The sequence below is a fragment of the Electrophorus electricus genome, chromosome 1, assembly GCF_041902795.1.
Source record: "Electrophorus electricus isolate QZ-2024a chromosome 1, ASM4190279v1, whole genome shotgun sequence".
Taxonomy (NCBI): Eukaryota; Metazoa; Chordata; class Actinopteri; order Gymnotiformes; family Gymnotidae; genus Electrophorus; species Electrophorus electricus.
The window spans coordinates 35691010-35714834 of NC_137497.1; the positions used below are offsets into that span (position 1 = coordinate 35691010).

General features: G+C 40.9%; 2 protein-coding genes and 1 long non-coding RNA gene across 6 annotated transcripts; 2 read left to right on the forward strand and 1 right to left on the reverse strand.

Annotated features, from left to right (window-relative positions):
• Nucleotides 1–503: 503 nt before the first annotated feature.
• Nucleotides 504–4815, reverse strand: LOC145658723 (uncharacterized). Its single transcript, XR_014124524.1, has 4 exons — nt 4196–4815; nt 3324–3476; nt 1834–1934; nt 504–1379 (listed from the first exon to the last, which is right to left on the reverse strand). It is a non-coding gene; the product is annotated as an uncharacterized LOC145658723 (long non-coding RNA).
• Nucleotides 1894–12524, forward strand: map7d2b (MAP7 domain containing 2b). 4 transcript variants are annotated; one of them, XM_081717425.1, is made up of 17 exons: nt 1894–2114; nt 3047–3115; nt 3354–3517; nt 5248–5338; nt 6713–6805; nt 7232–7312; nt 7423–7553; nt 7898–8025; nt 8160–8383; nt 8526–8658; nt 8795–8975; nt 9094–9198; nt 9654–9704; nt 9804–9876; nt 10939–11122; nt 11197–11487; nt 11583–12524. In XM_081717425.1, the coding sequence occupies exons 1-16, from the start codon at nt 2087–2089 to the stop codon at nt 11477–11479; spliced, it is 2019 nt and encodes a 672-aa protein (XP_081573551.1). In that variant the 5' UTR covers nt 1894–2086; the 3' UTR covers nt 11480–11487; nt 11583–12524. The 4 variants fall into 4 exon arrangements, with proteins under 4 accessions (XP_081573551.1, XP_081573544.1, XP_081573555.1 ...); XM_081717418.1 differs by lacking the exon at nt 1894–2114 and having other exon boundaries at nt 2330–3115; XM_027004401.3 differs by lacking the exon at nt 1894–2114 and having other exon boundaries at nt 2335–3115; nt 11224–11487.
• A 493-nt stretch (nt 12525–13017) lies between these two features.
• zgc:112982 (uncharacterized) lies at nt 13018–23802 on the forward strand. The gene is made up of 11 exons (XM_027004411.3): nt 13018–13504; nt 14924–14966; nt 15081–15608; nt 16066–16842; nt 20547–20716; nt 20844–20976; nt 21162–21219; nt 21316–21446; nt 21625–21700; nt 21813–21903; nt 22964–23802. Exons 2-11 carry the CDS (start codon nt 14929–14931, stop codon nt 22975–22977), a joined length of 2016 nt encoding a protein of 671 aa, XP_026860212.2. The 5' UTR covers nt 13018–13504; nt 14924–14928; the 3' UTR covers nt 22978–23802.
• The last annotated feature ends 23 nt before the right edge of the window (nt 23803–23825 follow it).

Here is a 23825-nt window from a genome sequence, read left to right on the forward strand (position 1 = left end):
TGACAAAGCACTTTTGTTATCCACTTTTGTGGATAAGAGCGTCTGCTAAATGCCGTAAATGTAAATGCACATTCAGACTATGTTGGCAGTTTTTTCCTGATACTATAGTGAAATGAGTTGTGAGTTATATTGGTGCATGTCCAGTTCATGCTGACATGTTCATATGTTGCAGGAGTGTGCGAAATGAGCAGCTAAAAATATAGAATAACGTCAGATGTTCTCTCCACTTCGAAATCTCAAAGCTAGAATTAGAAATAAAATTAAGGCCAGAATATTTTTGTATTGAAATTGTTTGGGTTTTTTTTTACATTTCTTTTCTCTCTAAATGTACAAGAGAATAATGATTGTGAGGTAAAGTTGGTTTTTCAAGATGGCTGAGCTGAAATTACATTGTCCTTTTCCTCCTATGAAGACCCTTTGATTTTTTTTCTTAATAAAAATCGGACTGTGATGGAAAGCAACTTTAGTACGTGGGCTTGGGTTGAGTTGTCATGTCTCCAACATTTTTGCCTTCAGTATTTTGGATAATATGATTCATCAGTATGTGATTAATTGTTATCTTTTTCAGCTATATTGCTCTTTTGAATTGTTACTATAAAAATAGCTGTAGCAGCTTGCTGCACTATAGTGCGTTTACTTCAAATGCCTTTTTACTCAAGTAGGTTATTGAAAGTTCTGTTTAGCTGTATTGTTTTGGAACATCTTCCACTGAGGGAATGTGTTCGGTTAAGGAAAGATTAAAATTTTGAAAAAATAATTTGGTAACTGGCATAGGTTTCAGAAGGTGTCGATAATTACTCAAATACTGAGGTGACAAGTTTTTTATGCATAATAAATGTATTTACCACAGGGGACTCAAATGTCTATCAGTTCTGGGGGAGTGCTGTCTGATTTATGCCACTTCTAAATTTATTACAGTTTTGTTTGTTATGCATATTTGACATGATGCATGCATGCACAAATAAATTTATTTTTAGTTTATAATATATATTTATTGTGTTTAAATTCTTGCCTTTTTCACAAATCTTATGGAGGTCTGATAGTTTAATCCTTTGTTTTTTGTAATAGCCCGGTGCATGGAATAATTTTGTTTGATAGGACCAAACAAGCTCTTTTGAGGATGCTTAATTGTTGTGTGGAAATTTTTTGGTATATTCTTTAATGCTTGACTGCATGTAGTCACTGCACGTTTCTGTCTCATCCAACAACTTTGGAGAACCGTCATTGTGCCTCGTATACATTCAGCCGTTAATACAGACTCGCGGAGATTGGGATAAGAGGAAGGTTTAACTCGACGCTGTGGAGATGAAAGTAATATTCCTGTTTGACCAGTGGATTAAGTGAGTCATAGATCCTGCGCAGCGCGGTATCACTGGTTTCTGTTGGGGGGGATCCGTTCCACGGTGCGCGAGAGAAGCAGGAAGAATGACATTATTAATGCTGGCTGTTTTTTAAAAAAAAAATAAACACTTCAATCAAAAATTGTGAATATGCCTGTCTCTAACCCTTTTGACAGGAATAATCCTTGTGAAAGATTCATGAGTGTTCTGTTTCTGACATTTTGTGCATTGGTGTTTTGTAGACCTGGCCATCCTAAAGTATCCTGCCGCATATTTCCACCACAGGAAATGTAGTGTTTCATTAGACGTGGTTATGATGTGACAGTCACAGCCACATTATTTTGAAGGTAAAAAAAATAAATAAAATGACAATCTGAACTGAGTGTCTATGGGGAGCGTCTGAGAAATCAGCTCTCCATATGCAGCTGTGATGCCTACCATATATAGAGTTATGTGCATGATGTAATGCAGCAGCCGTGGGTGCACTGCTTACGTGCTCCTGGAATTCACACAATTGGGGTGCAGTAATTTATTGCTAGAAGCTTGAGGGCTTTACATGTTGCGTTCGCCATAAACAGATCGGTAATTGAATTCCTACGATCGAGAAGCAAGAGAAAAGACGTTATTAATTTTATTTATCAGTGCACGTCATTTTGTCATGTAACCATCATATGGTAGTCACGAGAGGGCCGCGATGTAGTGCTGTTTTTTTGTGTATCTATAATCTATCGGAGGAATAACTGGATATGGCCACAGTCGTGGAGAACCCATCAAGTAAGCTACTAAGAATTCCGTTATTTCAAAGTGGACAGTCTATATGCAGGCTTTCTATATCTGACTGCTTTATTCATTCAGCAAAGATAAGCTGCCTCAAACAGTTGGCATGGAAACAGGCAGACTACTTTGAGATATGCGAAAGTAACAATGCACCGGTGAATTAGGCGAACCTGTAAAATATGAGTGTTGTAATAGAAGTATAGGAAAACAGAAGCTTTATTCAAATATTTAAATATTGCGTATAAAAAACAAAGCTGTTTGAACGGTTATTCAAACACGGAGAATATGTCGATTGCAAAAGAAATGCGCCAATAAATAACGAACATTTCAAACATTAGAAAAAGGAACAAGAAGCCTTAGTAAAATGGGAGAAGGTGAAAGGATGCCAGGATGAGCAAACGACTCACGATTATACTCTAAAATCAGTTCATTTTTTATTTTATAATTCCATTGAAATCATTGTTCTTAATTAGCTATGCATCTAATAAAAATTATTTGGAATGATATTTTCTTGAATTTGTTAAATAATTAATGTCCTCTCAGGATAGATGTGATGCCCACACAAGATAGGAGAGGTGTTTTTATTTATTTATTTATTTTTTAGTTAGTTTGTTTTTTCGTGTTTTTTTTTTTTGCACCAAATATCTCTAAAGAAGGTTAATTTCTAATGCATCTGTTGTAGCTTTGATACCCAGTGACACCATCACCACCACAACAACAACAACAACAAAAACACACTGTAGTGTTAATGCATTCTGTTTTCTCCTGGGTATGTCTAAATGTGCATCTATTTGCATAAATTTCCATTTAGAAATGTAATGCAACTAAAAGGATGTGCGTGTATGCTGAAATATGTTCTAAATGGGTGTGTTCTCTCTGTTCATGTGCATGTATTTTAACACAGTTCTATGTATATATCCCCTGTAAAGATGACACTTCAAAAAAAGACAAAGTGATATTAGCCAAAAAAAGGAGAGAAGAGAGAGAGAAGGTTCAAGGTAGGCTTGAAAAATCTTGGGAAGACTCTAGTGCACTTCATAACAGTAATGAAATTTCTCGAGCTTATTTCACATTTACCACAATTTATTCCCTATTACTCTGGTCAATAGACTGAAATCTATATTGCAGAGTATAATACTTGTACTGGCTCCAAAAAACATTACTGCAGTCAGTCTTCCCATACAGTTGGTCATTATATTCACCCACATTCGCCCACCCATTCCTGTGGGATTGCAGAGTCTCGGGTGCAGGAGGTCTGGGAGAAGGAACAGCGGGCCCAGCGCCAGTATGAACGCTCAATGGAGGAGCGAGGGAGGCGTCTGGAGGCACAGCGCCAGCGGGAGGAGCAGCGCCGAGTGGCTGTGGAGGAGAAAAGGAGGAGACGTGTGGAGGAAGAGAAGGTTGGTGAGCAGCGCCAATGTTCTTGTGGCCTCAGGATTGGCCTCTCCTCATCCCTCTTCACTAGACCTCTTCAGTACTCCACACCATCTTTACTCTAGTTCTACCTACCCCATATTCATGTGTCAGACTTCTCTTAGTACTGTTTTTAAAACTCGTTAATGTCATCAATGGGTTATAGGTCATACGGTATACCATTTAATATATTTTTTGGTCATTAGCATGAACTTTTGTTATTATCTCTCACATGAATTTTTCCACATGTATGTATGGATTCTCATGAGGCTGTAAGATGTAATTCATTGTGTTTATTGATTGAAAACATGCCATTGGATAGCCATCCCCCATTTAAGGATTGGTCAATCTCTGTTTATGGCAGAATGACCTCATTATTCCCGATATCCGTTGCTCGCTGACACATGTATGAATCACAGTTACCACAGACAAACTCCACCTGAATAAGGCAAATGTAACCATGATATATAAAATGGCTTTACTTTGAACTGTGCTGATTCAGGTCATCTAGCGCCTCTGTATTTGCTGCTCAGAGAAGAGAGGGAAACTGCAGGTTTTGTCTGTCCAAGGACTGGCGCAGTATTTCCTGCTGGTGGATTGCTCTGGGGAAATGTCCTTGGGCCAGGCTGGGTTTTTAGTGCTGTGTCGTAAGAGTCTAGCCTTACCTTGGATGTCTCTGTTCATGGCCACTGTGCCACTTAGAATTGATCCTGCCTCCTCTGTAGTGTCATCAGTATAAATCTGCAACAGAGGCTGCTTGTAGACATACATGATCAGGAATGATATTTATTTACAAAAAAAAAACAAAACACATTTGTCTGAAGTCAAAAAAGAAGATATGTACATGCAGTTATTATTCATGCAGTGTTTCCCTTACTTATCGTCACTGCCTTAGAATTGTTTTGAATCAAATATAGGTGGTGAAATCAAATGCTGCTTCTTATATTATATTTAGTCATGTTGAAGTACATTCTCCTATTAGGATTTGTGCTTGTGTCGTTGTCTTGTTAGAATTTGTGCTCCCTGGGTGTCTTAAGACTTAATCCCACTGTCAGAATGTATTTATTTTATGTATTTATTATTTATTTAGCAAATGAAGGAGGGAAAATAACTGTATTGGCTGGGAGAGAGAGACAGGCAGTGAAGAACAGGGAAAAGAGACAGGGACAGAGAGAGAGAGAGAAGAGCGCACAAGATACAGAGTGGTTTCCTGATATCACTTAGGCGACCTACATCATTACCATAGCTACACAGTGTGTTCATGAGAGTGTTTGCAGCTGGCTGCTGTGGGGGGGGGGGGGGGGGGGGGGGGGGTTGGGGGCGGAGTTATGCACTGGCGATCTCTGTCTGGCTGGGTGCTCATTTAGACAGTCTCTGCTACCCGAGAGAAGGGGTGGGGGTGGGGGAGGGGGGGGGAGGGAGGGAGGGGGAGGGGGAGAGCGAGAGAGAGAGAGCGAGCAAGCAAGAGAGAGAGAGAGCGAGAGAGTAAGTGCAACAGAGCAAGGAAGCGAGACATACAGACACGGAATCGGTAGGCAAGGCCATTGTTGTTTGTCAGCAAGCAGCAAGCGGCAAGAGGGTGTGAGCGCGCGTGCGTGTGTGAGCCGAAGAGGCGGTCGGCATGGAGCAGCCAGCCTTGTCACCATCCACCCGCCGCCGTAGCGACAGCTCGGTGAGAGAGAATCTTTTCTTCCCTGTTCTGGAACGCAATGAGCAGGAACGGCTGGAGGCATTGATGCGTCGCTCAGTAGAACGCAGCCCACAGCTGGAGCAGAGGCCCAAGCGCTGGACCTGGGGAGCCTCCGAAGGTGAGTCCGTCTGTCCATGGGGTGGGCTTGGGTAGGGCGGAGTGGGGGATGGTAGGGGGATGGTAGGGGGAGGGGGGCATGCTAGAACTGGACCTGTGCTGGCATAGCTGAGTATGAGCGAAGAGTATGAGGATAAACAGAGAAGAAGAGCAGGGCGTGGAGGCTGCATTGCAGGGGAGCACTTCTGTTATAAAATCTGGAGGGCAGAGGCAGGGCTGAGCCAGGCAGGACTCTGCGGGTTCGGGCTGCGACAGCAGAAGCTGGTTTGCACGCAGCAGCACGGCTCGGGCAGATAGTGGGTGGTGTCAGGCAGTTGTTGATGTCCTTTCTCTCTGTGGAACAGTGCGGGCCCTCCCTCACCCCTCCCTTTCATCCCAAACACCTCTCTATGCTCAAGGTTAGGGCTGACAGGCATTGATTAGCAGCAGAGGCTGGGACCCATCCCTGGTTCTGCAGGCCGGGCAACTCCAGAGCAGTTTCAGCTACAGAATAAATAACATAAACTCTGGTGTCTTTCCGCTCATAACCACCCCCCCCCCCCACCCCCCTTTTTATTGATTGCACAGGAAAACAGCTTTTGCACTGTCACCGTCAGCCCCGGCTGAAATCACCCTTATCCTCTCAGTGCTGGCTTAATAGACTTTTCTGTTCAGAGCAATTGGCTGTAGTAGCATATCCTGATCGGAGACTCAGATAAATTGACCTGCGTGTTTTTCCATGCCAAGATGGCTAACAGGGAGAGAGGCACAGGAGCACCACCCAGACGCCACGGTGCATTCATAACGACATTAATTATTTACAATGTCCTAGAGAGGGAAGGCCCTCCACCAGCATGGGCCAGTAAATGAGCTGCCACTGGCAGATGGAACATCAGCAAATAGTGTATTTTTACTTGTATATGCGCAAAATGTATGAAGAGACAGTCACTGGTCCAGTGTCAGGCTGTGGCAGTTTCCAGCAAAGCTTCTTTTAAGCTTTCAGAAAACCCGATCTTATCATCAGCATGACTGGCATGCTATGATTCAGGCTACCAGAGTTTTTTTTTTCCTGAAACAGATCATCTAACCATCTAGCCTTCCTTTGGAAAATGCAATTTGCTACCCGAACACCAAAGCAGTAGCTATTCATCAGAAAGCTCACTATCTCCACCCTTTTGCTGACAGGGTGTATCAGTGTTTCATGAAGCTTTGTGTGATCTTCAAAACAGATATTGGATTGTTTTTCTTTTGTGTCATGTTTAATTTAGTTTTTTATTATTGCATTTTAAGTGTGATCTGATTCGGGTGTGTGCGTGTGTAAGTGAGTGATCATGGCAAAGCTGAGGCATGTGAACTCACAAACCTATCCTCTCTGCTCTGCATCACCTGCTCACAGGCGATCCCAAGATTGCCCCGCCTTCTCCTGCTACTTCCGCTGTCCTAACCAATGACCCTGCTGCTCTCACTCCTGCCAGCCAATCCCAGACCGGTACTGAGCTTCTGCTTCACCACCCTTCTCACCACCTATGTTCATGCAGTCAAGCAGTGATTGCGATATGTGTGTGTGCATGCATATCAATCATATCGATCACATAGTCTTTGTGTGATGTGATGTGGTATCATGTTCTTTTCCTCCCTAAGGGCTGTGGTGTCTACTAGGCTTTCTTTGGTGTGAATACTACATCTGTCTTTTGATTTTGCATGTTCGCTTGTTTTTTTTTTTACAGGGACTCACCTCTTATTTCTACCCAGTTAAGCCTAATAGACCTGGATAATGTCAGTAGGCTCTAACTGGTGTAAAGATTTATCTGTCTCATTAGTTTGAGACACACAGAGCTGGCAATATCGGCTCAATTTCATCTGATTGCTTTATATTTCCTTACACTTTCCATGATACCTTTCTCTACAATGCCAGACTTTATGATTCTGTCCGATTCTCCTGACTCTGACCTGATCAAGAGCCTCTCTGCAGCCCTCAGCCACACTGCAGAGAGAGGCAAGTGACATCATATTCACTATTAAACTTTATCCATTACCTCAGTGTACATCCCTACCCTCCTTCCTTGGTATCATGACCCTTTAGTGTCTTGTATTTGCTCTCCTTAGGCTCCCCTAGTCTCCACAAGTCCCCCTACAAGGCCTCCAGTGGGCAGGCTGAGCGTGCGAAGACTAGCACAGCATCCAGCGGTCAACTTGATGAGAGTCTAAGAGCCAACCCAGCCCCCGAGACACCCCAGGTCAGGGCAGCTAATCACACCATAGCAAAGGTTATTTTATGGAGCAGGTTTTCATAGCATGGCTAAGACCTTTGTATTTATTGTTATTTTACAGAGCTTGTTTTCATAACATAACATATTCTATGATATTTCACCAAACCGGTTTTCATATTGGGGCTACTGCAGTTGTATTCCATGGTCAGCATGGTGGGACTTGACCACAGAGAAGCTGGTCTCCTAGCAACTGCACACTCTAATCTCTACACATCCATTTTGCATTTCCACAGTTTTGCAAGTGGGCCCATGCACGCACAGGCCAGTATGCATATTTCACATTTCTGAATCTTTTCTGTTTTTGAGTGCAGACAGAGAAGGCAGGTGGAGAGAGAGGATTCACTCATGTCTTTATCGACTCCACCGTGAAGAGAACCGAAGCTATTATCACACCCACCAAGAGTTCCACTGCTCGCAAGAACCAAAGCACACCAAAAAGGTCACAACATCTACTCATACTTTTTCTTATTACAGTGTTTGATGTAACCAAGAAATACAGACTGGCTGCTTTTGGCAGGAGTACATGTTTGGTCAGCATAATTGACTTCCTCATTGTTCTGTGTGATGCTAAAGGTCTAAGTCATGTAAGAGTCGTATCCAGTCTCCCTGCTCCCCGGGGCAGTACCCCACATCCCCCATGAGACACAGAGCCACCACCCCCAGTGCAGACAACAACAGGAGGTGGGATGGAGAAGAGAAAGGTGGCGAGAATAAAGCCTACAGCACTCTGGAGCGGAAGACCTCAAAGACAGAGAAAATCCCCAAATCTGTAAGCAAAGAACTTGGCTATAATGGAGGTAAGGGCCAGATGGAACGCCTCTAGCCAGTAAAAACCACATGGTGGTGCCAGATCATGTGGGTTTTTTTAAAAATGCATTAATTTGTTATTTAGCTAAATGCATTTCCGATGCTTACTGCACTCCTTGGTCCCATCACCAGAGTCCCCAGTGACCCCCACAGGTAAAGCTGGCACCGCGGATGCTGAGGAGGCCTCCCGGCTGCTGGCTGAGAGACGTCGCCTAGCCAGAGTTCAGAAGGAGCAGGAGGAGAAACAGCGGCTGGAGGAGGAAAGGTGAATACCACCTGTTCACATACTTCATGCAGGCTTGACTTCACACGTGCCCACACACGTCGTGCATCATTTGTGATGTCGTGCAGCTTTGAGACGTCGCGCATCATTTGTGTCAAATGTCTCTGGGCTGTTGTAGGCTCAGGGCCGAGGAGCTCCAGAGGAGACAGGCGGAGGAGCGGGAAAGGCAGGAGCAGGCCGCCCGTGAGGCTGAGGAGGAGCGGCAGAGGCAAGAGGAGGAGCGTAGGAAGAAGGAGGCAGATGACAGGCGGCAGAAGGAGAGGCGTTTTAGGGAGCTCCAGGAGCAGCTGGATAGAGAGGTCAGGACCAGTAGCTGGTCAGATGCTTTCAAGGCCTCGTCCACTTGCACATACAAATTTTGCAGTGATCTGCATTGATTGGAGTCAAGATCTCAGTGTGTGGCGTGATATGTGACAGAGGGAGGAGGCCTTCCTGAGAGTCCAGAGAGAAGCAGAGCGGAAGCAGAGGGAGAGGGAGCAGCTGAAACTGCAGGAGGAGCAAGAGAGACTGCAGAGGAAGAAGGTCTTTCCCCTGACAGTGCTGGCTCACAGCCAAACCATAAACATTCAGTATGTCACTGCCATAAGAAAACCTTGCATCTCCAAACTTTTGACTTTATAGGAGAATAAATAAATACCTTTTTCCTACCTTATGCCAGTAAACGTCCAGTGAAACTTTTATAAGTTATATTTGATCATTTTTATTTTTCCATTTGTCATAAAAGGATTTCACAGTTCATGGAGAATCTTTTTCAAAACGCAAAATAATTAATAACCAGAATGGATTTATAAGGTTTTCTTATAACAGCAATAAATGATCATATTTTTCAACCAATCATTATATTTCATCTAAGTCACTTGTATTTCAAGAATTTTTGATAAGGCTGAGATTTTCTGAATCAGCAGTTTTGTCAATAGCAGTTCTTTAAGATCTCCAGTAATCATTATGCTTTTATAAAGCTCATCTTATTCCCACAGCGCATTGAGGAGATCATGAAAAGGACAAGGAAAACTGACACAGAGCCCAAGGTAACATCTGCACGCACACACATTTAAGTGCACAGAAAAGGCAATGGTCATGACATTGCTGACTATAACAACAAAGTTGCATAATTTGCATTTGAACAGAAATATGAGGTGCACACCGAGGCCGGCTGCCCCGTGACTCACTTGGTCTCAGCATCTCTTTTGGGACCTAAAGGTGAGACCTCAAGTCTTTGTTATCCCCGGCATTACCACCCCAATTGTTGGTACTCTGCATCCTTGTAGGAAAATGCAGAACTTAAACCTAATCATGATAAAGGTCAAATGCACTTATCTAAGAACTGACGTCAGTGGGTTCCGATGCCTAGAGATGTAACCACATTTGTTTACTGGATAAATGTAATTATGGAACAGGATAAGATGTCAAATTTCCTATGCCAAACTGTTAGAGCTTCACACAGGGCCCATCCCACTCACTTCATACCAGTGAGCACAACATCGCAAGCTCTTCACAGGGGTCAACTGGTAGGCACTAGCCTTCATTGGTGTTTCACTGAATTAAGTCCACAACACCTCTAGAAGGTGTTGAATCCCAGCCACATTCCCCTTCCAGGCTTACTTTTAAATCAAGGCATGCTTCCCTAAATATAAACCCAAATTGGCCTCCCTGGTGAATAAGGCCTCACCCAGTCCCACTGACACGGACAGTGCATGCTCATTAACACCAGTTCTATATAGACTTTACACCCTATGCCAATACCAAGGCCAGTTGTGCTACCCCCCATGCAGCCAGTCACTTCCTAACCAATAAAATCCATATTGACTATACTATCACTGATAATGCATACTCAGTGCCTCCAGTTCCACATGGATATTACCTAATACACCACCAAGCATCCTCCAACACCACAGATTCATACTGGCCTCCTCGGTGACTAAGGCCACACCTACCCCCACTGGCATCATTACTGCATGCTCAGTGCCACATTACACAATGACAAGACACAACAACCCACACATCTACCCAGACCTCCATGTATCTAAAACACCAATCACCTCAGCCATTCCACCTTGATAGTGCATTTTCTCATCTAGTTTGTGCTCTCCACAACAACTGACTAACCCTTTAATCTATCTTTGATAGCATCTTCACAACTAGCCTTAGTATATGACCTCTAAAACCAAACTCCACAAGCAAGGATGTGGCACACTTGGCTAAAGATCCCCTAACACAAATCTCTACTGGTCTTATAAAAGTAACAAAGTGTCATTCTTTCAGATGTTGTTCGGATTAACAGCCTGCCCGTGCGAGATTCTGAAAGCTCCACCTTTGCTGAAGTGAAGAACTATGAGTCCCCAGCATCTGTCACGACTGACTCACCCATTATAAACCCATTGCCACTTGAACCTAAGGTCATAGCAGCAGATGACCTTTCTGATGGTGTCCAATCCATGGATGTTAGGTAAGCCATCAACACTGTGATTACAAAATCCACCAGTATTAAAGTTGGCTCAACATAACATTAGGGGCTCCAAGGCATTCCTGTTCTCTACATCTGAACAGTCCGGTCTCCAGAGATGAGCTGATCTCCATCCAGGAATACTCTCCTGTTAATGAGGGCTCCCCGAACAGCATGAGGAACAGCCAGGCCTTAGGTGGTCTCCTAGATCTGACCAGTGATGCCCCATATCCCAAGGCCCCTGTCGGCGCGGCACTTGGTGACTGCAACAAAAACCTGATCCCAGGCTTCAGTATCGCTGCTGCAGACTCAGCCCTCATCCAGAGCCTTGGGCCAGCCATGGACAAGCTTAGCATCTAGTGCACCAGGTGACCATGACAAGCTGGTACCCTTTGCCAACTCTGTGTCCTACAGTGTATCAAATTGTTTGAATCTACTTTTCTGTTTCTTCCTCTTTTTTAAGGATGCAGTTTTAGGAAGCAGTCCTGGGCTTTCTTGCTGAAGAATGGATTAAAGTTGGCCTAAAAAAAAAAAAAGACAGTCTGTTGTGCCTCAGTTTTAGCTCCTTCAAGCTTCTCCATCAGAACCCTGTCTGCAACCTGAAGACTCTGAACAGCGGAAAACAAGCACAGAACCATGTCAGAATGTGGTTGACTAAAAACCCTGACCCTCTTACATGTAGAATAAAGCTTTGGCTTTCCTTCATAGGTATTGCATTCCAAAAATATTTCACTGTAGTAATTGCCAGGGAAGGCCGCTGTAATGTTGCAGTCCTAGGGGTCTTTATATTCCCGTCAACACTGTAGTGTTTCAATGAGTGGTACAAAACTTGAGGTTCATTCCAAGTGGGCGCTGTTTTGTGTATTTGCTGAGGGGGCAAAAATGACCAGCAAATTAACTATGTGTAGCTGTGCTTAGAGTCTATTTGGTGTAACGTGTCATATACCTGGGGTTTGCCAACAGTGAGTTCATCACTCCACAACTTGCACTTCGCAGTCAAAGCATTGTTATAAACTGCTCGATATCTATATATCATGCAACTGTTATCAGAAAAGATACCAGATGCTTTTTTTTGCAAGACTAAAATGTCCTCAAATGTTGTGAAAAGCAATAGAACTCCAAATACGTTGCAAATGTGATATCTGATAATAGCTGTATAGGAAAGAAAGAAAAAAGAAAGTTACATTTTCATTATCTTGCTAACATGCTCAGTGGTTTAAACTCAGTGGTTTGTGTTTGCTATCCTGCTGTGTCCATCACGTAGTTCACTCTCTACCACACACTCTAGAAAGTGCAAACTATGCAGACCAGGCAAACCCCAGTATCTGTAAATTTTAAACAATATGTAAACAATTACCCGTTTAATTCAACATAATAATAAAGCAATGCTACAACTGTACAGCAATTGAGCTGACTGAAAAACTTCCTTATCTGCTAAGTTATTAGCTTATGCTTGTCTTGTACAATGGCTCTGTTTATATCATCTTGTACACTCAGGGTGTTGGTGATCTTTGCATGTGAGCTCGGTCATTTTGATTCCTGGTGTTCTTCAGCAGTTATATGTTTGGTGGTGGTCTTAGTTATCTGTATGATGCCATCATATAACACTCCTGATGAACTTGAATGGTAATGGACCAATAAGGATAACATTCCATGTAAGACTGGTTGTTCTATACATCTCTCTCTCTCTCTCTCTCTCTCTCTCTCTCTCTCTCTCTCTCTCTCTCTCTCTCTCTCTCTCATGGGTGTTTAGACAAATGTTAATGGTTAAGCTCAATTATCAGAAACATTAAGGAAAGGCTAAAATTTGTCATTTTCAAATGAGCCAGTTGCTTCCTGGTGATACATTGTGCATGGATCAAATGCTCTGGAGCTGCAGACACCTGAAATATTACAATAACAATAAAATTATCTAGCCACACCCTTGTCAACTGGTTTGTCAATTAAGTTTATTTTCACACACACAAAAAGCATATCTTATGAAAGATGGTGTGCTATGATTGAAGAGTGTCTAAATGAATTCAATTCACACGAGTAGCTAGGATACTACTTATCTTCATTCAGAAATTTTAAAACGTTGCACTTTTTTGTTTAGCGTAAGGATAATACTCCCCCATGTGGTAATTTATGGAAATAATTCAGTGTAAAAAATGGCTTTCTGACCAAGGAAAAGAAAAATTGACGTACTTCCGGGTCAAGATTTTTTTTCCCGAAGAGGGTGGATTTTGCATGTTTGTCGCAAATGGAAAGTAGCAACTCTTTATCGACGACACGTTAAACAGTGATCTTTATTCCATGACATCTTAACACATATTTTTCTAAAATCTGGTATTTTGGTGGACGTATCGTCTTCTTGCAATTGCTGGGACCCGAGCAGTCAAGAGGGTAAGTGCGACTAAACTATAGCCAGTTAGCTGACTAGCTACTGGGTTAGCTACTGCTACCACTAGAAAGAGAGGCTTCCTCATTAATCTAGCTAACGAACGCTTGTGAAGTTTTTCAGTCACAACCGTGTACTTTAGCTAACTTGCTTAACTGTTTTACAAAATAACTACAAATAGTTGATATTTTGTCACTAGTAACTATATAGGTGGCTAGCTACCTTTAAAATGTATATTCGAGTCCTTTATTTTGTAACTAGCTAACTAGTTAGCTCGCCAGCTAGCTCACAGTAAAGAGTTTTCAAAGTTGACGGATAATCTGAAAGACGTAAATGTTATCCACTCTAAATATCAGTCACTAAACGCTAGCCGCTAATGAAAATCCATTTCACTCGAATGTATCAGTTATCTGTGTATGAAGCCTAGCGAGCTATCTAACCTATCCGTCTTTAACTACTGAACACAAGTTATATAGTTAGTTAGGCTCCCTAAAGCCACATCAATCGTTCAATGGCATGCAGCTCTTCGTATGGGTTGGAAGGTAGTAGCAGCATGTAATAGCTATTAGCTATTTAACATTTAGAATGATTCCCCTTACTCACAAATCCACCCACAAATGAAGGTTTAATTGTCGACATTCTCGAGCTTTCAAACGTATTATATGATTAGAAAGAAAACTCGTTTTAATTTCCCCTTTTGAGCACACCCATAGCTACTTAACGAGGCTGCTGGACTTTCCGCGAGAAATTATTATACGTTTAGCGTTACAATGAAGGTTAAATTTGGTAAGGCTGGTGAATATCACAGACAAAGGTAATTTCGCTAGAAAGGTCAGAGCCTTTAATAAAACTAAGAATTTTCTTCCGCACGGGTTTGACCAACTCTGCTGTTGTACCAATTCCTTCTATTCATCACCTCTTGGTTTCTCCAGAAATTTAGTTGCTATGCAAGCGCTTATCCGTCGAAAGTTTAGGTATGGTGGATTTCTGGGTGTGTTCCATTAATTCACAGCTTTATTGATAAACACATATGTCAGAGCTCAATCCACATTACTGTTTAAATAAATGGAAAGTAGTCTGTCACCTGACACCCGTGATCCATAATATATGTTGCCCCTGGAGGTGTCTGCACATATTGGTTTGGGTTATTTTCAGTATTTGAGCCATGCATTGTTTTACAAATATTTTCAATCAAATAAATAAGTTAAAAACATTCTAAAAGTGTGAAGATGATATAATAAAATATTTTTTATTGGTTGAATGGAAAGTAGTATTACTTTAGTCTTCTTTAGTTAAAGCTTAATAATAGCAGCAGTACTATCAGATCAGTAGTTGTTATATATGTTGGATGTATATTTTACCTGTTATGACTTTGCTAAGAAATTAAGCATACGTTTGAACTGTGTGTGGGTTTTTTTTTTAAGGGATAATGTCACGGCCGCGCTCAAGGTCACCTTTACATTCAAGGTATTTGGTTTATAATAGATGTATTTAGTCACTGTTGCACTTTAAGCAAGGTTCCTTACAAGTATTTACTGCTATTTTGCTGATATGGTCATTAATAACTTCTCATTTTAACAGGACTGCAGCTCTACCTGGGAGGATAGCAGATGGATGCTATGGTGAGCAGTACCATCCATCTGTGCATTCTGGTCCATGGAGAACTCTGGAAAATGTCAGCAAAGTGGAAGGAGTCACACACTGGGATAATAGTCCCTCTCAAGGAGAGGAAGAGGTTGACCACTGGGCCAAGTTCATTGAGGCCATAGGTCATGCCGGAAAACGGAGACCTTCCCCCATGTCAAGATACCACATACAGGGTGATGTCCAGAATTTTGAAGAGAAATCATCCCACTCTCCAAGGAGACTGCCTAGGGAGAGGCTGTCTTCCCCTGATGCATTACCTTATGGCACAGAAACACATCAGAGGATTTCGTCTCCTGGCCAGAGGAGGAAGGAGCCTGATTTCATCCCTTTAGAAAGGCACTTTTCAAGAGATTCCAGTCCTAGGCATTTACAAGGAAAGAGACAGGACAGGATGGAACATGGGTTCCATCTTAATGAAGGACGTGAAGATAGATATCAGGAAAGAAGCTCTTTTTCAGAGAGGTACAAGAACACACTTAATGAAGCTGTTCACTCTTCTTGACACACCTAAAGCAGAGGAAAGGAGTGTCATTAAGTTGTCAATAAATGTTCAAAATTTAGAGAAATTAGTTTACAATGCATTCTATTTTAGAGATTGACTAACTCATTTAAGTACATTAACTCATTTAAGAAGGTTCTTAAGCTTATTTATTTTTGGAAGTTGGTTCTAACAGTCTCACATTGATCATGCAAAATGTACTGTATGCTTGATGGCTTTGCTTTTTTTTGGCCATATGATCCATTTTCAAGACTGTCTTCAGTTGATTGGATGTTACTTCCACAATTTTAAATTATTTAAAGGTATCGGTAGCTTTTTATCGGGCAGTTGATTAGGAAGCCATTTCTAGACTTTGGTTATAGCTGAGTGACAATTGGACTTTTAAAATGTTGAACAATTGTACTTGCTTTTTCAATACAGGTCACTGAAGTCAAAATATAGGGATCACCACCCACATCCTAAAAGATTTAGAGATTTGGATCCACAGTATGAATATAGTGTCTCTCACAGGGACTTCAGTCCACATAGTGCTCCTGTTATAGTGGAACATGACCATGGAATCCTAAAGCATGATGTGAGAAGCAGAGATGCTCCAAGGAGCCGGGATGCACTTTGGAATCAAGAGCATCCAAGGATTAAGCCAAGAAGCAATGACATGCCAAGGGAAAGAGAGCATCCAGAAGCCGAGGAATTGCAAAGGGGGAGAGATTCTCACAGAAGAAGTGAACTCTCAAGAAGCAGAGAACCATTTAAACATAGGAGGGATCACAACCATCATGTAGGAGTGTCACAAAATAGACGCGGTGCTTTGGCTAAATATCATGTTCGAGAGGAAACAAGATTGCATCACACTTCTGTTGAGAGAGGAAGTTCCATACAGAGGAGGTCACGACATAATGAGCCACAGAAAATGGAACCAGATCTGAGAGAGCCCCATGGACATAGGGCAATAGATCTGAACAGTGATGTGGATTTGAGAGGAGACAGCATGGCAAGAGCCTCTAGTCGTGTATGGGAGGAGGAGTTGGTAATGCATGCTGGTGGGAATCATGGTGGTGTGTTGGAACAAGGAAGGATTTCGAAAGGAACCGCCCATAACAGGAACCTCAGTGCCGTTCCTATGGCCAGGATGGATTTAACTGAGCACGAGACTCTCAGGATTAAAGTGGACATGAGTCGTCCTGTGGGCCAGAGCAGGTATAGTATTGCCACAGCAGTACTTCGGGGTATGGTTGAACGTTCATGTGTCTTTTTCACCTGCACTGTCTGATACTACAACCTGAAGACAACTGGAGCCATTTACCTTGTAAGAAGTGGAATACAAAAGTACAACAGCAGCTTTTTCTGAATTTGGACATTCTGAGCTTGATGGAGAGTATTGCATCATTGTCATTCTAGTTTAATTCTTTGTGCTGTTCCACAGTTGCTTCTTTGTGATCTTGGGATATTTGTCTGTTTTAAAACAGACAAATGGGCCTCTCTGGGCATTGTGCATGTATGAGGCATGCCGGAGGATCCTGAATGGTTATCATCCACCAATTTATGTTAAGATGATTTCCTCAAATTCCTCAGTTTTGTTACAGCTAGATCGCAATGCTCTCTCTGTCTTCATCATCTGACAGCAGTACCACTAATCTCGGAAAGTGATGGGCCTAACTAACCTTCAGAGGTAAACCTGCTACTGGATTTTTTGGATTACTAGATATTGAACATCTTGTTACTAAATGTCAAGTACTTTAACAGAGGTTGACCTAAATGCTTCATAAACACTTGCCTCCATGCACATCCCTGACAGAATGGAGCAGCAAATTATTCTGGCTAACAGTCACCCTCCTATCCTTTGTTTTGAATAATAAGATGGACGCTGGACAATGCAACTGGAACTCAAGCCTGAATTATGGAGCTGACCTTTGCAAAACTGAGCAGTGAACAGTGTGAAGGAGGGATTATTTTCTCCCTACTGATGCTACTGAAGAAACCTAAGGACTGCAGGATGTCAAGTCAAGAAAATGAAGTCAGTATTTATGTACGCCATTCAGACCCTGTGTTTGTGGATGTGTGCAACAGTCACAGCAGAAGGAAGGCTTTGTGTAGCATCTGGTTAACACCAACTAATAAAAAGCGACGGAAATGCTGGGGAAAATCGCTAATTTTTATAAAGATGTGGAATGGTGAAGATCTGAATGTAAAGAGCACTGTGGTGGTCTTGACTTGTGGAATTTTTGCATGTATATTTCAGGAATATAGTGCTTTGTGGATGCTAGACACATCACTGGATGGGAAAGAGGTAGTGTTTATATGTCTGGTTTCTTCATCCAGCAATGAGGGAAAGAATCCATCAAGTGGTCAATTCTTAAATATTAAGAATAACATAAAGCCACATGTACAAGACGTCTGGTACGTTCATGATGCAAGTGGAAGACATGACATTGGAACAAGATGACTGACCAGTGAGATGAATTTGCTGTATTCTGTTGACTTGGGTAAAGGATTAGTCAGCGAATGTCCTGTCCTGTATAGGAAATTGAAGATGATGCGTTTACCAAAATACCAGTGCTTTAATTAAGGACTATAAAAAGTTAGATATTACCATTTTCTGAATGATACAGACTGAAGGTAAGTCAAAAAAATTTTAGTTTCTACTCATTTTCTGAAATTCACAAGTTTGTATTTCATTTGAATTTGGGTATGGATTAAACCCAAACACTTTTTACATCATTGTTTTTTACGGTGATGTTTTGGACCTTCAGACTGACATAAGCACCAGCAAATCAAAGAGCCTTTGAAAAGGTCATCTGAGATTCACATTCTTTTTGAAGCAAAGGGATGCTTTGAAGGCACAAGGATAAAATATTTAATCTGGATGACACTGGGGGCTTTGATCTAATCATGAGGTCCGGTGGTATGAAAAATGGGATACATGTTTGAGACGTGATGGTGTGCACATTTGCAGCAAAATGAGAAGAAATTGCCACTTCTCTAACAATTATCAATAACATGCAAAATTGATTTCTTAAAAGTCTGGGTGTAACAGTGGAAGGGATCATCATATTCAGAAACATTGCCAGTTTTCTCCTCATTAAGGATTACCAAACATTTGCATTTCAGCAATGCAATTATCAAGGAGATCTGGAAGAGACAGGAACAGTAACGAGGAATTTTGCCGGTGCCATTGTCATATTGGTGTGGGGGGAAAGCTGAAATTTATGTAACTGAAGGAAACAGAACTTGAGGGTGCATCAAACACTGATGTTTGAAGAAATCAAACAATATTTGATTATACCCACAGAAGACAGAAGCTGACAACAAACACATCTATCCCTCACTTTCCCTGACATCTGCAGAGTGAAGCTTTATATACTTAGTCCTGGACGTTGTGGAATTGAAATGTACCTGTATTCATCAACACATGTGGGAGTACGTCTCAGGATTTGGAGCACATCATCTCATTTTACAGAACCCATCCTGGTGTCTGGGTTAAAAAAGGATTCTAAATTTCAGCCGAACCTAAGAATGTATTATCCTGTCTCTCTTGTGAGTAGTTGAGATCCTTAACAATGAAGACTGCAGGAAGACAAAATACTGTAGCAGATATTCTCTGCAGTAATAAGATTGATGTTTTTGGAAGAAATTTCATGTGATTATTGGTTGCCTTCATGCTCAGTGAATATGTAGTTTAAAGACATTCTTCATCTCTCTGTTTCTCTGGTCAAGATGGAAGATCTCAACTAAAATGCACACTGAAGTTCTATCACTGAAGGAAAATGGAGAGTGGAGGCTGGAAATGGAGCATGAAAAAGATGCATGAACCTTCACCAACCCCATATGACTCAGCAATGTAGCAAAGGTTAAGGGAGCTAAGAAGCTGTATTAGAAACATTTATCCTGTATCCCAAAAAGTGGCTAATGAGCTTAGGTACCAGGCAGATGTTTCTAATAAAATGTCTGTTTCTTACAAAATAAAAAAGGTGGGCTATATATGTAAAGGATCGCTTGATCCAAGGCAAGGCAATTTGATTTCTTATTCAGTGTCTTAAAAAATCAAGCAATAACAGCTGAAACTGTGGAGGAGGAAAAATGGAAAAGAAATCACCAATAAATCCATTATATGCAGTGTAATAAGATATTTATTTCTGCACTGTCTACCCTTGATTTTTAGATGCACCCAATTACAAAAAATTTTTTTTAAGGTTTTAGGGTGTTTTAGGTTACTTTTAGTTGCTGGGGTTGTTATTAAATTGCATTGAACCATTTTACATTCAAGGAAAAAAATCAGCACCTTTTAATTTTCCTTGAGGAAGGTTTAGGTTGCTATTTGGGTGCTGGTAATGGGCAGATTTAAGTTGCATCAAAAAGTGATGTTAGAGAAGTCATCACAATTATGATGGGGGGGGGGGGGGGAAGCCAGTTGTTTACAGCAATGAGTGAACATGTTGAGCATTGTAAAAAAAAAAAAAAAAAAAAAAAAAAAATCCATCTTCACCTGTAGCAGACATAAATACAGCAGCATATATCTCTCACAATAGACTCATATATAAGAATGCTTTGCCTGCTTCAGGTGTTTCTAACCCCTGTCCTTGGAAGCCAAAGACCAGCACAGTTTGATGATTTCCCTGCTCAAACGTGGATAAATTCATTAAGGTACCACGTTTAGGTCTGTTTAGCACCGGAAAATCACCAAACTGTTGTCCTCCAACTGGAAAAAACAAAGAATATGTGCCAGGCAATGTGAGCCTCTTCAGAATAGTAATAAGAATGAAACATGTTAAAAGTGCTCTTTATCTTTAGCATATTCAATAACGGTTGGAGGTTCTGATTAGCTGTCAGTTCCAGTAGTAGTTACAGTGAACCTAAATGTTGTAATATCTTTTATCATCTGCCTTTCTGATTCCTTTGTGCAGCCACTTAGGCTATTCCTCAGAAAGGCAATTGTCACTCGATTTGGTCAATGTGGGTCGACAGCGTCTTGACTTCCTGCCCTTGCTGAAGCATTCTGGAACCTATCGGGAGTCGGCCATGCACTCTGGGACCTTTGCTCAAGAGATCATTACTTTGGTACATCAAGTCAAAGGTCAGATGCTGTTGGATTAGCCAGAGAGTAAACATTCCCTACAGCCAATTACAATAAGACCAATTTAAAATTGACTGTTTGTTTTTATTTATTTTTTGTTGTATTTTGTTTATCTGTCTTGTATTAGAAAATTACTTCCAGGGTCAAGGGATCACTCTTAATGAACGGTTCTCTAATGAGCAGCATTATTCCTTTATGGATGAGGATGAGTTTACAGTGGAAGGGCAAGAACTGAAGGAAATGGGACCCAAAATAAATAGGTAGTTTTCTCCTATGTGATATAAAATACAGCTATATACATACACTTCATTTCTCTCATCAAACCAATACATGATCAACTATATTGAGTCTAAATATCTCTGCTTTGGATTGATGTTTTCACTCTCCTCCCCAGTCACTGAATGTGATGTCAAGTGGTTTCTTATTCATTATTCATTCCTTGCAGACCACTTAGCATCCCATCATCAGACACTCAAATTTTCTGCAAAATAGGATCTTTGCAAGTAAGTCATCGGGAGTATTTTAATTTGCATGAGTACACGTGGTTGTTTTTGACTGTAGAAAGTTTGTTTGCAAAAAAAATGACATTCTTCTGTTAGGCACAGAGAAGACGGCAGATCACTGACCCTGGTGATCTAAGATATGATCTGGAGAGAAGAAGACAGCAGAGGCTGGAAGGTGTTAAGATCACTATTGCTGGAGGAAACTTCTTTCAGATAGGGTCCCAGAGGTATGAGATTTTAAAGAGGCTTTGTGACCCTATCAGATTATTAATATAGAATTTATGTCTCTTAGAAATTGGCTATATCTGCCTATTAATATATTCTTCTCTTGAAGTAACATTTCGTTGCTATTATTGTACCTATTTTGCCACTGATCATAGTTAAAATTCACCTCTTATTTATTAGTCAGGAAATTGAGTCTGCATATGTGGAAGAGGAAGACCCCCACGAGGATGAAGATGACTTTGACTGGTCAGAGCAGGTGAATAAACAAATAGGGCAGTGGATGGGTGGTGTGACATTTATTGTAAAGCTTGGCCATGCTGTATGTAAGGAGAGTAAGGACTATATATGATGTATTTCTCGTGATGCAGATTGATCCTGGTCAAAAACTGCCTGCCAGGCGCAACTTCAAACGCTTCAAGAATCGTTTGCGTCGACAAATTAGAAATAATCCAAATGATGGTAAATAATTGCATTCACACACTTTCCCCCACAGCAATCATGCATTGTAACAGCATTTACAGATACCTGTCAAAATTATGTATATAATGCAAATTATATGAAAATAGGTGCAGTAAGTAAACTACACTATTACTGAACTGTCTCATCATGATGACAAAAAACTAGGCAAGCCTAGTTTCATTGGGCGATGATTCATTGCTCAGCATTTTTCACAGTACATCTAACTACATCTAAAATTCCCAACAGTGTCTGAAGGAAGTATTGAATTTAAGTCTACTGTGTCTTATTTTTTGAGTAAAATGACTTGGTTCATAGAGGTTTCAACATTTGGACTCTGGTCAGTGTCTGTCATTCACTCAATTAGTCAGTGAGTGAAAATGCCTGTTCTAGGCTGGACTGCACAGATTCCATTTTAAAATGTCATAGCTGGAATTCCACAGTATGATGGTGCCCTTAACCCGCAATAGTAATCTCTTTATTCTATATATGAATCACACTTTATCTGAAGCACCTTTATTCATAATACATGTAAATGTATAAATATTAATTTCATTGCATGTTTTTATAGAGGGAAAGACAGGGCATCCTCTAAAATGTAGTCCATCAGTGTTTAATTGTTGGCTGAGCCAAGCACTTAGCATTGTCCTGCATGCTTCTTTAATATTGATGTGCAACTGAGTTTCGATAAATGCAGAAATGGGTTTTATTGGTGGTTAAAGTAGAGACGGCACTGTTCCAATGTCAATAATGAGCTAATACCATCAAAAAATACTGGATCCGATATCGGAGGAGAAAAAATGCAACTAATCCACACCGATTCCTAAATCAAGCCAGAAATATTACAGAATTTTTTTTGTCTAACATAAGTCACATAATAGCATGGTTATAATGAAATGGTTGTATTTACAAACAAAAAAAGATTTGATCATGTTTTGTTAGAATAGCTATTGTTATATTGCAGATACATTGAGAACTCCCTATAAGTTAAAAGGAAAATTAATTGAAAGTGACTGAAACCATAATGCTTTGCAGTTTATAATATATTAACAATTTCTTACAGGTGCCAGTTGGTGAGCAGAGATTTGGTGGCATAAGGCCTTGGGGTTATGACTCTTCCTCATAGTCACTGCTTAAATACAGGTGTATCAGAACAGTGACTGCATTGTGGCTGTTCTTTAGGTTGTATTTGTTTCCCATTTGTTCCTGATTTCATCACAGCATGATGAAAACATGTTGGATGGTGTATCTTCCAGTTTGTAAAGATTTTTACACAAATATTAATTTTCTTAGGTCTGATGTACTGTGTGATACATCAGTCCTTGTCGTTACACCTAAAATGTCTTTCGCCCTTTAACTAACATGTCCATCTACCAGTACTGAGTTACTGACAGTTTTATTTGGAAAACACTGAGCTGTACAGAAAGCATTCATGGGCTTGAATGTCATTGGTTTATAGACTGCCCTGCCTATGCCAGGGTGTTCTGCTGCTTATTATTTTTGAAACCAGATTTTCTGGATTAGAAAGATGCACCAGCATTGTACTTGCATATAACCTTTCAACATGTAAGTAGACCAGAAACATGATTCTGGTTGAAGTGTCATTAAACTGTTATTCTGTTTATTTAAAAAAAGAGAGAGAGAATTGCTTTTTCATATATGCAAATATTACAACGCATTTCCAAAGCATATTTTGTTTATATTGGGCAAATGATTAACAATTTGAAGCAGTTCCAAATTGAATCAGTTTGAGTGCATTTTGTGCCTTGTTTCACACCATCATTCTGATGCTTCCATCTATAGGAGGACTGAGCTTCAAGAGAACAGCTGTGTTTATTTGAAAAGAACCATCATGTATGGTTTTATGTAGTTTTGTATTAAATAAATGTACACTGAAAAACAGGTTTTGCTACAGACATTTTGTT

Excerpts from the sequence above, each read along its gene's own strand:
- zgc:112982 (XM_027004411.3), top strand. The coding sequence starts at position 14,929 with ATGTCACGGCCGCGCTCAAGGTCACCTTTACATTCAAG. Across the intron at positions 14,967-15,080 it reads AGGTCACCTTTACATTCAAG|GACTGCAGCTCTACCTGGGA; the intron begins GTATTTGGTTTA and ends TCATTTTAACAG. Across the intron at positions 20,717-20,843 it reads TTTGGTACATCAAGTCAAAG|AAAATTACTTCCAGGGTCAA; the intron begins GTCAGATGCTGT and ends GTCTTGTATTAG.
- map7d2b (XM_081717418.1), top strand. The coding sequence starts at position 2,950 with ATGTGCGTGTATGCTGAAATATGTTCTAAATGGGTGTGTTCTCTCTGT. Across the intron at positions 6,806-7,231 it reads TGCCAGCCAATCCCAGACCG|ACTTTATGATTCTGTCCGAT; the intron begins GTACTGAGCTTC and ends CTACAATGCCAG. Across the intron at positions 8,384-8,525 it reads AGAACTTGGCTATAATGGAG|AGTCCCCAGTGACCCCCACA; the intron begins GTAAGGGCCAGA and ends TCCCATCACCAG.